The sequence below is a fragment of the Tupaia chinensis genome, unplaced genomic scaffold, assembly GCF_000334495.1.
Source record: "Tupaia chinensis unplaced genomic scaffold, TupChi_1.0 Scaffold000415_1, whole genome shotgun sequence".
Lineage (NCBI taxonomy): Eukaryota > Metazoa > Chordata > Mammalia > Scandentia > Tupaiidae > Tupaia > Tupaia belangeri.
This window is the reverse complement of record NW_006159920.1, coordinates 1,542,010-1,556,881: the sequence shown is the minus strand read 5'-3', so window position 1 is coordinate 1,556,881 and position 14,872 is coordinate 1,542,010. Positions and strand designations below refer to the sequence as shown.

The 14,872-nt window shown below is 45.2% G+C and overlaps 1 protein-coding gene across 1 annotated transcript in view; it reads left to right on the top strand.

Moving 5' to 3' along the window:
* Positions 1 to 14,872, top strand: part of KALRN (kalirin RhoGEF kinase) — a 681,131-nt gene that overhangs the window by 622,312 nt on the left and 43,947 nt on the right. Inside the window, 5 exon segments of the mRNA XM_006154563.3 lie at positions 725 to 802; positions 4,960 to 5,145; positions 5,816 to 5,987; positions 10,623 to 10,861; positions 13,737 to 13,990. Coding sequence (XP_006154625.1) covers positions 725 to 802; positions 4,960 to 5,145; positions 5,816 to 5,987; positions 10,623 to 10,861; positions 13,737 to 13,990 — 929 coding nt within the window.

The window sequence follows — 14,872 nt, the reverse complement described above, 5'->3', positions numbered from 1 at the left end:
GATAAGCATTAACGAACAGAGTATTTTCTAGAACTTGAGCACTCTCTGCTGGGTCAGACCAGAGCTTAGCCCCTGCTGGTATTCTCCTTGTGGCTCCCAGTGACGTGGAATGGGAAAGGGTGGTGTCTGATCCCCTTGACAATGCTTCAAAGATTGGGTATAGATTGCACAGAGATTCAATGTGGATTTTTTCCTCAGGAATCCTAGTACTACTTGAATCTAGCATGAAGAATCCCATTTTCAGTCCTTCGCCTCATCCTGAGGATTACCCCGAGTGAAGCTCTTTAAGACATTGTCACCGTGGGGATTATTTTAAACCAAAGAGATTGCAGACTGTTCTGGCAGCTTATTTTAGTTTAAACTCTTTAGTGTTTCAAAAGCCAGGCTCTGGAGTTGCTTGGGTAGCCAGGAAGCAACAGTGAGAAAGAAAACAGGAGAAGGAGAGAGAATTGATAGAAGCAGGAGGGTTGGAAAAGGATGGGTGGGGTAACAGTCCCCCCACACAGAGTCACTGATGACACGGAGCCCCTGTGTTGGTGACTAATACCCCCATAGGGAACAGAAAGACCCACACTCTTCTAAGAGTGGACAGCAAGGACCAGCATCATTTCCGAATAATGGGGCTACCAGGAGGCAAGGGCCCTGTCTTCCAACCCTGAATTCCCGTAAGCTTTTTGCCTGAGTGCTGTCCCCCTTCCTGAGCGACTATCGTTCTTTCCCACAGAAAGCAGTGGAGTTAATGTGCCTTGTTCCCAAACGCTGCAACGACATGATGAATCTGGGACGCCTGCAGGGCTTTGAGGTGAGCCTGTAAGAATGCGTCTGAGCTCTCTCTTCGGGGCAGTAGGAGCCAAGGCTGCTTCCCTCAGAAGCCCTGTGTCCTGCCTCCTCTGCCCTCTTCACTTGCCATCGCACCTACGCCCCTCTGGTCTGCAGGCCTGAAGCTGCCTCGGTTTAGGGAGTGCAGTGATAGGGCACACCTGGGAAGGTACAGAGCAATTGGCCAGGCTGAACTCAGAATTCCAAGGGGTGGAAGGTTACAAAGGTCCTTCTAACGGTTTGGACCTGGCAGTGATTTCTTGCCCTTTCTTTCTTGACTGAGAAATGCTGGGAACAGGAAGGATAGCAAGACTATGGGATGGAGTGGAAACTAAGCAGGAACATGGAAAACTCCTCCCCCTCTTTTTTTTGAGTCTGTGATTTTTTTTATTCCTTTTTTTTTTTTTTTGAGAGTTTTTTTCTATAGGGTGTGTGCACTCACTAGAAAGAGAGAGAGAGAGACAGAGAGAAGAAAGCAAGAAATCCCCCCCCACCCAGGGGATGGCCACGCTGCAATCCTTTCTCCTCCTTTCTCCTCTCGGGATCTTGGGCATGCACGCACATGTGCCTGGCATGAGTTTAAGCCACCAAGTCTGGGACTCGAACCGCAGTTGACTACATAGGAGTCCAAAGACATAGCCATTACGCAAACTGCAGGTCCTGTTGAGTATGTGATTCTAATAAACAGGTTTGTATGGTGACTAGCTTTTTAATTAAGTGAACATTTAAAGCCCTAAAATATCATGGTACACATTTCTGTCCTTTTAAAGGGGAAATTAAGCCTTAAGGGGAATAGCTAGAGGTCATAAGGACCTCAGTGCAGGTGCGTGTCCACAGTGCCAGGGCTGCCATAACCAGATCCCATACAACAGAAACGTACCGGCTTACAGTTCTGGAGGCCCCAAGTCTGAAATCAAGGCATTGTCAAGGATGGCTCCTGCTGAGGGCGGTAAGGCCTCTCTCCTTGACTTGTAGAAGGCTGTCTTCACGTTCCCATGGCATTCTCCCTGTATCTTCCCTCTGGGTGTTTCTCTGTATCCAAATTTCCCCCTTTATAAGGATATCAGTCATATTCTAATAGGGTTCACTCTAATGACCTCCTTCTAACTTGATTGCCTCTATAAAGTCCCTGTCTCACAATAAGGGCACACTCTGAGACACTGCATCAGGATTTCCGCACATGAATTGCCAGTAGGAGGCGTGAGCACAGGGAGATGATGGGGCCCACTGTTATGGGTCTTTGAAGAGCAAATTGCTTTTCCTCATTTAAGTTTAGCAAAACACTGTTATTAATTAATATCTAAACCTCACAAATTAACTAAACATCTGTTTTGAATATTAATATGATAAAATTGGAGCAGGCATAATTATTGACTGACACCTAATTGTTATTGAATTCCTTTGAGAAAGATGTGACTCTTCTAATCCTGTTTCCCAGAAATCCTGCAACCTAAGATTTGATTATTCCTTTTCAGAGAAATGAGATTCTGAGAAGTTGAGCTAATTTAAAAAGCAATGTTTTTTTTTTATTTTTTTTATTCCCCCCTGATGAAACTAGAACAGGTGAAATAGAATAGATAGAAGGCAGACTGGCAGTCTAAGTGAATTTAGGAGACGCTTATTCAGGTTTGGATTAATGAGCTGGATTTATGACATTCTTAAGCCAAATTATCTGTCCTCCTTGCCCTTCCAGCCCATCTCGCATGTCCCTGTCTGGTTTCCATGCTTTCTGTGACAACTAGATAGCTCTTCATTGCTGTTCATTTTCATAGGTTCCTGGTTCTTCAAGGTAGACCTGAGGCACAAGCTTAAACGCGGTTACTAAGTTCTTACGTGGGTTTTCTTTAGTCATACTTGATGGGCTTGGTGTTATGTCAGGACTGGATCCGTTCTAACCAAACCAAGTAATTTCTTTGCTCTTCACCCTTGAAGTCTCCATGTTACCTAAATAAGGGCCTCACTGGCCTTTCTATGGGTCTTTGGAGGAACTGACCACAGACAGGAGGAATGAACTGACCACAGACAGGGTGAATGCCGTCTCCAACTGTGTTGTCTGACCCAAGTGAGACTTCACAGGAACTAGGTGGTGCATGTGTACATGGATACATATAAGACCACACACAGGAGTTTGGAATTCTTTCCTCTAGAGTCTCTGCATGTAGTGATCCTCCTGTTTCCTCTGAAGTCACTAGAATTAGAGGTGCACACAACCATGCTCTATTGGTCCAGCCAGAGCACAGCATCTTAGTAGGACATGCCACTATAAACAAATGGGCCTCATTTTTCTTTTTTCTCTTTTTCTTTTCTTTTCTGTGTTTTTTTTTTGGGGGGGGGGGGTTTGTTTGTTTGTTTTTAATTTGCTAAAGGTTAAGTGCACTCACTGGAGAGAAACAAAGAGAAAGTGAGAAAGCACGTCTTGGAGGGTAGGGGGTGATAATCAAGCTTCATTCCCTTCTCAGGATTTTAGGCACACATGTACATGCTCCTGGCATGTTGTTCTTTTCTTTTTTTTTTTTTTAAAGAATTACTTATTTTATTTTACTTATTGTTATTACTATTTAATTTGACCAGAGAGAGAGAAAAAATGAGAAAGCAAATCACCAGGTCTAAGATTTGAACTGTGGTTGGCCATGTGGGAGTCCAGCTCCTTAACTACCAGTCCCACTGGCATGTTTTTCAAACTGCCAGGTTTGAGACTTGAACCATGTAGTCATCCATGTGGGATCCAGCCACCTTAACTACCAAGCCACTGGCTGGCCATCATTTTTCTTTTAAATCAAACACCATGGTCTCCTCTTCTCATCAAGCCACAGGAACCTGCTTTTCATTCCTCTGGGTAGTTGGAAGGGCAGCGAACGTGTGTTCGTGCCGAGTCCATGACTTTAGGCCTGGGTGAAGTTACAGACCCCTTATTTTAAATCTCTCCCTTTCAAATCCTTTGGCTTTCCTTTAGTTTTGGCTGGGCTATAACCCATGACCAGGTTCTTGTGTAACAATAGACCTTTTAGAGCTTTCTTGGCTCTAAAATGAGCTGGTCACTGGCTTAATATTAACTTGAGACCAGGGTTGAGATAAGCCTGTTTGGCTGCTGACCTTGGCACTAAGGAACCACGATCCAAGCAGAGTGCAAGTGTTTCTCAGGAACACAAAAGAAAAATAACCCCAGCGCTACGTAATGTTTGAAATGAGGCATCACGTGAAGGGAATGGCCCATATTTGCAATCAATGGCAAAAGTCTCCACCCAAGAAAGAGGATATTTTAGAGGAGACCCTCTGACTGCCGTCTCAGACATCAGGGTCTTGTTACGAGCTATAGGAAAAACAAGACTCTGACAGCTTCTGCGTAGACTTGCTGGGTTGGGTCATATTCCCTTTGAAGATGTAAAGGTGTCTCTGGAAATCTCATTAGAAACTAGCAAACCAAATAGTCTCTGCCTCCTTGGCTGGGTGTCAGATGGCATGGTAGCTACTGTCATTTTAAGAAAGATCACAAGACCTGGGAAAATATCTGTGAGATTATAAAATGTGGAAACCAATTTGTGTACCCCCAGCTTTGCCTGTTGACCTGTAACAGGAGACCAAGACTTCCGAATTCCTCCATCCTAAAATAACAGAAGGAGCAGGGGCCTGAGTCGTCAGATTCTCAGTGGCCATCCCTGCCTCACTTCCCTTGGCCACAGGTTGGATCTAAGGCTGCAACCCTGAGAGCACCCTAGGTCCTTGGCCTGTGCTGCAGGGGAGCAAGGTGGGCACAGTTCTTGGAGCTCAGGGACAGAAGGACACTTCCAATTTCAGCGTCACCTAAATTCTATTATCCTTTTCATGAAGAATGAAACAGGCCAGGATAACTCCAGAATCTCTTTTTGGCTGATTTATTTTACCTTCCTTCCTGCTGGCATTTTCCTGGAGCTGTGTCTTAGTGGTTCCATCACCTTTGTTCCTTCCCTTTCAGGGCCCTTGTGTGAATACGAAAGTGGCCAGTCTGCCCTGTTCACTGGGTGGGTCTTAATTCAGTTTCTTACTGGAGGCTGTAGGCCCTTGGTGTCAGGTCTGTTATCCATGCCCCAGAGAGGAGGTTCTGTGGACCCAGAGGTCATCGCCCCCATTTTCACCCCTTTTTCTCTACCCTCTTGCCCTCAGGGCACCCTGACTGCTCAGGGGAAGCTGCTGCAGCAGGACACATTCTATGTCATCGAGCTGGATGCAGGCATGCAGTCCCGGACCAAGGAAAGACGCGTGTTCCTGTTCGAGCAGATTGTCATCTTCAGTGAGCTGCTCAGGAAGGGATCCCTCACCCCGGGCTACATGTTCAAAAGGAGCATCAAGGTGAGGAGCCCAGTGAGATGAGAAGGGCCAACAAGAGCCAAATATTTGGGAGCCTTTGCCCTGTGACAAGGTACTGGACTGGTGAGGATCCAGAACCCAGAAGGTCTCTCAGTAGGAACCTTCCTTCATGGAGGGTGAACAAAAGCAGTAATTGGTGATCATCTGTGAGAAAAAGCAACAGGCTGAGCGCCATCTCAGCATGATCCTGCAGGATCCCTGGGATCATGTCATTCACCCAAAGCTAATGTAGCAACCATATCTGTTAGATCAAGGACAAAATTTGGAAAATTCTCCTGGAATAAAAACCATGAGGAGCAATATTACACGGCCTTTTTTTTTTTTCTTTTAAGATTTTTACCACATGACATGTGTACTCACCAGAGAGAGAGGGAAAGTGAGAAATCACCTACCCCAGGGGTGACAGTCATGCTGTAATCCTTTCTCCTCCACTCTGCTCTCCAGATTTTGAGCACACATATACACACATTCGGCACACACTCAGCATATTTTTTAAGCCGCTAAGTCAAGACCCAAACTGCAGAGTCAGCCATGTAGGATCCAGTGCCTTAACCACCATACCATCTGCCAGCCCATTGTGTTGCTATTAAAAAAAAAAAAAAAAAAAAAAAAAAAACTTCAATGTGAAAGGGATCAACTTGTTTTCTTCCAGATGAATTACTTGGTCCTGGAGGAGAATGTGGATAATGACCCCTGCAAGTTTGCGCTCATGAACAGGGAGACCTCCGAGAGGGTCATTCTACAAGCCGCCAACGCTGACATCCAGCAGGCCTGGGTGCAGGACATCAGCCAAGTCTTAGAAACACAGAGAGACTTCTTAAATGGTGGGTGATGGGCATGCTTTCCCACAGGGCCGTTTCAGAGGTCTCTACACCTCTGAGATTCCTTGGGTATGAGCCCAGATCACATTGTATGTGAACTCGGGTTTGTAGTTTTAGAAATACGAATTCTCGTAACCCTGAGCACACAAGGGGAATAGATAGGGTGTGAGAAAGGAGCCCCATCTTTCTAATAGAAGGGATGTTCTCTTATGAACATAGAGTCTATGTCTTGTAGCTACCACTACCAGCGGATGATAATTTGGGCAAAAGTCCGAGGTGGGCAAATGTTGTGTCTTAGGAGCCAGCTCTCAATGGCATGTCTTGCCAACTAGGTGGCAAAGAGATAGTACTTTCACAGGTCCCCCAGTATTGTCTTGAGACAATTGAGAGTTTGATAGGTCGATTCAAATCCCTCCTCAGTCCCTAATAGCATGAGAGCCTAGATAAGCTGTTTTGCTAGCCAACCCTACCCCTTTCAGGTAAGAGGGATTACTAATTCTAAATATCAGAAATACCTCATGGGAACCAGTAGTTAGCGTAATGGCTATGTCGTGGGACTCCCACGTAGTCGACCGCGGTTCGCGTCCCGGATCCGGTGGCTTAAAACTCATGCCGGGTACATGTGCGTGCATGCCCAAGATCCCGAGAGGAGAATGGAGGAGAAGGGATTGTGGCGTGACCATCCCCCCTGGGGGGTGATTTCTCGCTTTCTGTCTCTATATCTCTGTCTGTCTGGCGTGCGCACGCGCCAAAAAAAAAAAAAAAAAAAAGAAAAGAAATACCTCAGAACTTCCTGGAACGAACTGGCTATGCAGAAGATGTCACTTTTTCTGTATCCTGCAAGAGTCCCCTAACAGGTGCAGCGAAGTAGAGTTACTACCTCTTTCATGTTTTTTTCATCTTTTCCCCCTGCTTGAGTTTTCTTCACATTGTGTTTGGCATGCAGACAGAGGTGTATGGTTTTAAACTAGTACTGTTTTGCTGACTTGGTGAACTCTGAAGTCTCCTGACAAGAAATGAAATTGAAATTAACTGCAAAACATAACCAGTAATGAAGTAAACCTGTAGACTCAGCAAGCACATATGCCTGTATATTTATGCACACGTGCACATGCGAGCACCCCACACACATTCACACACACACACACATACTCACCCACGGGTGTGTCACCTCTTCTTGCCAGTATGAGGACCTGGGCTTTTTCAAATGATGCAAACAGAGCACTGTAGAGTGTCTAGAAGGAACTGAATGCTGTGGGGAAGGGTAAAGATGGCATGCTAGTTGAGGACGGGGGGCAAGTCATGACACTTCTCTGGGCCTCACAGGTCTTGCCTTGAAAAGGTAGAGTTGGGGAAAGATTGCTTATGCCCGTGCTGGCATGTGCCCTGGTGTGCCCCATGCTGGGTGCAGGAGGATGTGGCACAGCTCCCTACAGTGCCACTTGTGCTGCATGGCAAGGGATACGACACTATGTTTTTATTTTAAAGCAAATAAAATGATTATGTAGCAGGACACCATGACCGTTTAAGATGCAACATGAAGCTTCAAAGCCATTTTATACTTAAAGAGAGTAGTTTGGAGCCATGTTCCCTGCCTCCAGCTATAGAAAAGTTTGGTTAAAAAAAAAAAAAAAAAAAAAGACTAGACTAAGTAGACTAAGTGATCTGTAGGGTTCTTTTTCACATGAAAAAAATCTAAAATTAAATAGCAGCCCATCCTGAGGGGTGGTAATGAAAGTTGTTTGTAACTTACAGTTCCTAAACATCCATCTTGGAGTTAATACATTCATTGATTAAATAACTGTGCAAGAATATGTGCATATATAAAATATCCACCTAAACTGCATTCTACTAAATAGAAATTTCTGATGAATTCTGGAGTAAAGCTTTTAAGTTTACCAATTCAGACCAAAAGAAAAATAAGGTTAGACAATAAGTTGAAACTGAAAGTAATTAAAGTAACGATGATGGCTCCCATATCTTGAGTCCTGACTCAGTGCCAGACACCATGCGAAGCAATGCCCATTAAATGACTTTTCACATTTAACCCTAATGTCAGCATGAAGGGGTAAGGACCATCATCCTGCTCTTCTCAGGTGAGGAAGTGGAAGCTCACCAAAACAGTAGATGATAGAGGAAGGTCTTGAACCCAGTGATCTAGAACTCCAGAGGAGGTGCTTAACCACAAAACTGCAGCACAGTTGCTAGTGGTAAGATACATATTTATCTGTGGGCTCCCTAGCAAAGAAAGTAACAGGACCAGGCTTAAGAAACTGCACCCATGAGCCAAAACCAAATCCAGTCAGAGCTGCACAGCTTTCCTGATGCTAAGAACTATATTTGCAAATTGAGGCTGGTGAAAGAATGCAGGCCTTCTATGCAGCTTATTTAAGGAGGCATACTCTCTGCAAATGCTTTAGCCCAGGTATTGCATATAATCAGGTAATACTCCAATTCCAGCAGGTGGTTTGATTCATAGCCTGATTAGCTTTACTTCACAATGGTGCTATGTACTTAAAATGAGGCACTATTTCTTTTTTTTTTTTTACCCTAACCCTAACCCCTAACCCCTAACCCCTAACCCTAACCCTAACCCTAACCCCTAACCCCTAACCCTGACCCTGACCCTGACCCTGACCCTGACCCTGACCCTGACCCTAACCCTAACCCTAACCCTAGAGGCACTATTTCTTTAGGCGTGGTCAGTGTTTCAGACTTCTATACAATTTCAAGAGACTTTCTCCTAATTATAGTGAATTATGGAGGTATTACTGAACTAGGTTATCATGAACTAAATATGAATGCTCACAGAACACTCCCCAGGGAGAGTGGCTGAGCTCTGGCAGGCCTGTTATATATTTTGACACACTCAAGAGAGAAGGATGTGACGATGGGCCGGGGCCAGGCTTTCACTTACAGAGACATGTGGAGGCATCTCAGAGCCAATCTTTGTCCCCTGAGACTTCACATAGAAAGGAGGCGTGACCCTATGTGGAGTGCTATTGAAGTACAGACCTACCACTGTAGAAAGATCCCTGTCATTGAAAGTTAGCCCACTTAAATAGTTGTTACAGTGAATACTGATGAAAATGACATAATCAAATCAACGCCTTAAAATGAGGCACTATTTCTTTTTTTTTTTTTACCCTAACCCTAACCCCTAACCCCTAACCCCTAACCCTAACCCTAACCCTAACCCCTAACCCCTAACCCTGACCCTGACCCTGACCCTGACCCTGACCCTGACCCTAACCCTAACCCTAACCCTAGAGGCACTATTTCTTTAGGCGTGGTCAGTGTTTCAGACTTCTATACAATTTCAAGAGACTTTCTCCTAATTATAGTGAATTATGGAGGTATTACTGAACTAGGTTATCATGAACTAAATATGAATGCTCACAGAACACTCCCCAGGGAGAGTGGCTGAGCTCTGGCAGGCCTGTTATATATTTTGACACACTCAAGAGAGAAGGATGTGACGATGGGCCGGGGCCAGGCTTTCACTTACAGAGACATGTGGAGGCATCTCAGAGCCAATCTTTGTCCCCTGAGACTTCACATAGAAAGGAGGCGTGACCCTATGTGGAGTGCTATTGAAGTACAGACCTACCACTGTAGAAAGATCCCTGTCATTGAAAGTTAGCCCACTTAAATAGTTGTTACAGTGAATACTGATGAAAATGACATAATCAAATCAACGCTTGAAGTTGTTCTTGCAGAATTTGACCTGTATGGCATTTGCCAAGCTGTACCTCTTTAGCACTCTGACCTTGGAACTGTGTTATCTGAAACTCCATAAAAGAAAGCTCCCGCTTTCCCCTTCAAATCAGCTTGTTCTCCTGAGGTTGAGTGGTGCATTGGCTACCATTCTTTCAGTCTCTAAACCTGAGCAAGCTTCCATCCTTGCTTGCTTTTCCTTCTAAGCTGTTAGAATCTGTCTCCCTCCATGTTTATCACACCCGGGTCCATTTCACATCCCCTCGACCCACTCTCTTAGACTCTCCACCTCTTGCTTGTTACTATGGCATGGCATCTGAGTTAAACCAAAAGCCTTTCACTCTTCTTTGCCAATCTCTCTTCCTAACTGCTCTTCAAATGTGCCTCTGATGACAGAATCTGACTTTAAAACATTAAAGTTCATTTAGTTCAGTCACTTTTCATGACCTTCAGAATTCAGCCCAGACCCAGCCTGGCTTTCTGGATCTTTCATACCATCATACCTCCAATCTCCCTTGCCTGTCTTGCCTCTTCTTTATAGACCATGGCCTTACGCTCCAGGTAATCTGATTTCATCCTGTTCCCCAAACGTGCTTCACACTTGCTTCCTTTCTGCAGTCTAAATGTCAGCCAGCCAGCCAGCCCTCTTCTGAAGCTCTGTCACCACACCCGCACGCTCGCACACCTGTACACACTTGCTGCTGCATGCACACACGCACTGCAAGCCTCCTCTCCTCCCTTCACACAGCACGTTGCACCTCACATGTGGCATCATTTTGTTTCTGTATTTTCGTTATTTAGGCAGTTGTGTGAGTTCTTGTGGCACCTTAAAAAGTAAGGGTAGTATGTTCCTCATACTGCACCTGCTAGGCCTTGTGGGGTTCCCAAAGCCTAGAGTAACCATCTGCTTTTACCCTACAGCACTGCAGTCGCCCATTGAGTATCAGCGGAAAGAAAGGAGCACAGCTGTGATGAGGGCCCAGCCTGCTAGGGCTCCCCAAGCCAGCCCCAGGCCCTACTCCTCTGTCCCCGTGGGCTCTGAGAAGCCCCCAAAAGGCTCCAGCTATAACCCACCTCTGCCACCCCTGAAGATAACTACCTCCAATGGCAGTCCAGGGTTTGACTACCACCAGCCTGGGGACAAGTTCGAGGCCAGCAAGGTCAGTGACGACTCACACTCCGACACTTGCCACTCCGAGGGCACAGCCTACGAGGGCACAGCCTACTCACACTCTGACACTTGCCACTCCGAGGGCACAGCCTACGAGGTCACTTTAGGGAGTAGACCCTTTTATGTTGACTATGTTAGCAGGAGCAGCCCACTAATACAGTCTTGTCTGGGTTGTTTTCCTTTCTTCCCCTGTAAACTGAGAGTTCCCTCTGGCTCAGACACTGTGATAAAAGGCTTTTACCATTTACAGAAACACTGTACAGGGACCAGCAGGTGACGTAGTGGTTGGGGCAAAAGAAAGAAAGAAAGAAAGAAAGAAAGAAAGAAAGAAAGAAAGAAAGAAAGACAGGCAGGCAGACTATACAAATATAAGGTATTTTTGTATCAGCAATCATGAAAACACTTGCTTTATACCAAATAGAGGCATGGTTGTGTGGGTCATCTCAAAGCCACAGTTCTGTTCAACATCTTAGAAAGAGATCATCTTGGGACCAGCAGTAAGTGTAATGGCTATGTCACTGGACTCCCATGTAGTCGACTGCAGTTCGAGTCCTGGACCCGGTAGCTTAAACTCACGCCAGGCGCATGTGTGTGCATGCCCAAGATCCCGAGAGGAGAATGGAGGAGAAGAAATTGTGGCATGGCCATCCCCCCAGGGGGTGATTTCTCGCTTTCTGTCTCTAAAAAAAAAAAAAGAAGGAAAGAAAGAAAGAGATCCTCTTTTCTAATCTGCCAGGAGCCTACTGCAGTATAACTGCACGGTTCTTCACTCTCCACCACTGATGTGGTTAGGGGAAGTTGATCACATTGTGTGAATGGGAGAGGCCAGTCTTGGGCTCAGTATTTATCATAGATAACTCCACCACTAAGCATCGCTGTGAGGGTAATTGTAGAATTAACCATAGACCTAATTTCCATGGCTGTTTGATGGGGAAAGTTCTAGATTAGGAATCAGGGAATACACTTTCTATTCCAAATTCTGCAACACTCTCATTCTGGAATCTTAGTAAGTTAGTTCATCTTATTAGGCCTCAGTTTCCTTTAGAACTCAATAGGTCTGTTTACAGGAACATCTATATTTTTGACAGACACGTTCCTTTTTTTTTTTTTTTTTTTTTTTTTTTTGGAGAGGTTTTTGCTATAGGGCACATACACTCACCAGAAAGACAGACAGAGAGACAGAAAGTAAGAAATCACCCCCCAGGGGGGATGGCCATGCCTCAATCCCTTCTCCATTCTCCTCTTGGGATCTTGGGCACACAGGCACACATGCCTGGCTTGAGGTTAAAACACCGGGACTGGGACTCAAACTATGGTTGACTACGTGGGAGTCCAGCAACATAGCCATTACGCCAACTACTGGTCTCCTACATGTTTCTATTCTATAGTTTTCTTCTTTTTTTTTTCCAAATTATTTTCCAATTATTAGTTGATCCTGATTTATTAAAATTAATTATTAGTCTGGTCCTATAGCTTAATGTTAAGAGAATTGGATACCCCATTGCCAGCCCTGTTAGCTTGATAACATTGTGGGTGAATGTGTGTGTGTGTGTATGCATGTGTGTGTGTACGTGTGCACACCCCCAATCTCAACAGGATGGAGAAATGGAAGAGAAGGGATAATGATGTGACCACACCCCATTGAGGGGTACTTTCTCCTTCTCCCTTTCCCTCTCCCTCTGTCTCTGTCTGTGATGAGTACACAAGCCCTCTGGCAATTAAAAAAATAATTATAATGTCTATGTCCAATTCTGTATTAGCATAACTGTACCAACCTATTTCAGCATACTGCCTGGAAGTGATTTTCCACCCTAAAAACTCCTTTTCTTTGTGAGTAAGTCAAAGTCACTTTGCAGTCTAACATACATGTTGGAGAACTTCTTTTTTTTTTTTTGAGAGGTTTTTGCTACAGGGCGTGTGCACTCGCCAAAAAGACAGAGAGAGCCAAGAAATCACCCCCCAGGGGGGATGGCCATGCCTCAATCCCTTCTCCTCCTCTCTCCTCTTGGGATCTTGGGCACACACGCACACGCACCTGGCGTGAGTTTAAGCCACTGGGTCCAGAACTCGAACCGCAGTTGGCTATGTGGGAGTCCAGCAACATAGCCATTACACTAACTGCTGGTCCCCAAGATGAAGAACTTCTGATTCTTACCATGCTCTTGGAGTAGCAAGCCTCTTAGGGAGAGACAAACCTATCTAGAAGCAGCTGCCCTAGTAGACTCAGATGAAAATGTCACACGGACAGCACCTCTCCTGCTGAGTACAAGGAGGGATGGGGAACTGTAGCAGTTCTGCTCTCACAAGAAGTTATGTCAGAGTAGGTCACGCCCTTGCCTTTGGATTGGAGAGTGTCACTCCTACTCTGTCTCAAGGAGAGTCAGAACGTGGGAAAGTCCAATGCTTTTTCCAAAGGAAAAAGCAGGCACTGTTTAAGGGTCTGTGTGGTTTCCATCAGAGGACCGTGACCCTTGACCTGACTTTGCCCTGGCGTCACTCTGCCTAGGTGCTTGCATATCCCTAGGCCAGTGCCAGGTTCGTCCTTCCGTTAGTAAGAGGACACTGATGGGAAGGTAATCTGCTGGGAGGGGAGGGGGTTCCAGGTCAAAGGTATGTTTGTCTCTTTACCTAGACTGGAGCTAGATGGTATCTTTGCCTGTTCCCTTGACTGTAATGTTGTATGAAACATTGCTAAAAATACATTTTTTAGAGCATCTTATGAATCTAGTGACATTACCTCAGGATGTACTGTGCCTGCTATGTCCTTCCTGGGGGAGAACTGGCCTTTAGCCATGCTGCAGAGCACAGAGCAAGCCCAGGTGAACCGACCTTGTGTTTGTCCCTCTTGCCCTGTCTCCTGGCAGAACGACCTAGGAGGCTGCAATGGGACCTCCTCCATGGCTGTGATCAAAGATTACTATGCACTGAAGGAGAATGAAATCTGTGTGAGCCAAGGTGAGGTGGTCCAGGTCCTCGCCGTCAACCAGCAGAACATGTGCCTGGTGTACCAGCCCGCCAGCGACCACTCCCCTGCCGCCGAGGGCTGGGTCCCAGGCAGCATCCTGGCACCCCTCACCAAAGCCACAACAGCAGCAGAGAGTAGTGACGGGAGCATCAAGTAAGTGCCTCATTGGCTTCCCTGGGAGAGGAGTATGTGGATTGGAAAAATTCACAAACAAGAGAACACAGAAATGCAAATTCATGGTGGGGGATTACTGCTGCTTACTCTCAACAGTGCCACTGGAACTGAGGCGTGAGAGCCGGGCATCCAGGCTGGATTGTTCTGGGGTTTTTTGTTGGTGATGGGGATGGTGGATTTTCTTTCCTTTTTGTTTATAATTTTCTGTTCATTTTTTCCCCCTCATTCTCCCCACACCCATTTCGTTAAGAAAAGAACCCTACTGAAACCCTAGGTGACAAAAGGTATGCCTTCGTTGCTACATTTGACCCACCACAGGACTCACTGGACTGGACTTCTATTTATTTAGCACAAATGGCAGACCTGCGTAGGTCAGAGGCCCGCTGCTTCTCCCAGGAGAGAGGGAACTTTTTGGTTGTCTGTGGCAATTCCTCTGTACAGATTGTAACTTTTTTTATTTCTCCCGTCCCCTTTTCTTTATATGTGTTCATACAAATATGTAAGATATTGCCCTTATTTTGATTGCAAAGACCCTTCCGAACACATTCCTGTATAAAGAATTTTGCACTATTTAAAGAAAACCATATGGATGAAGTCAGGTTGTGCAATACAATGGAGAGTCACAATGTTCATCATTGTACCTGTAATGTAACTAATAATTTTAAATGTACTATTTTAAATATGTAAAATAAATTTTCACCATGAGCATGTTTTAATGAGGTTAAAGATTAGTTGACCCTTTCCCCCATTCTACTATTCTTATTTGAAATATGCAGATGATTCTTTTTATTTTTTTCTTTCTTTCTTTTCTGTATTTTAGGAGTTGGTTGGATGCATTGGCATTTTTTCCCTCCACAAAAA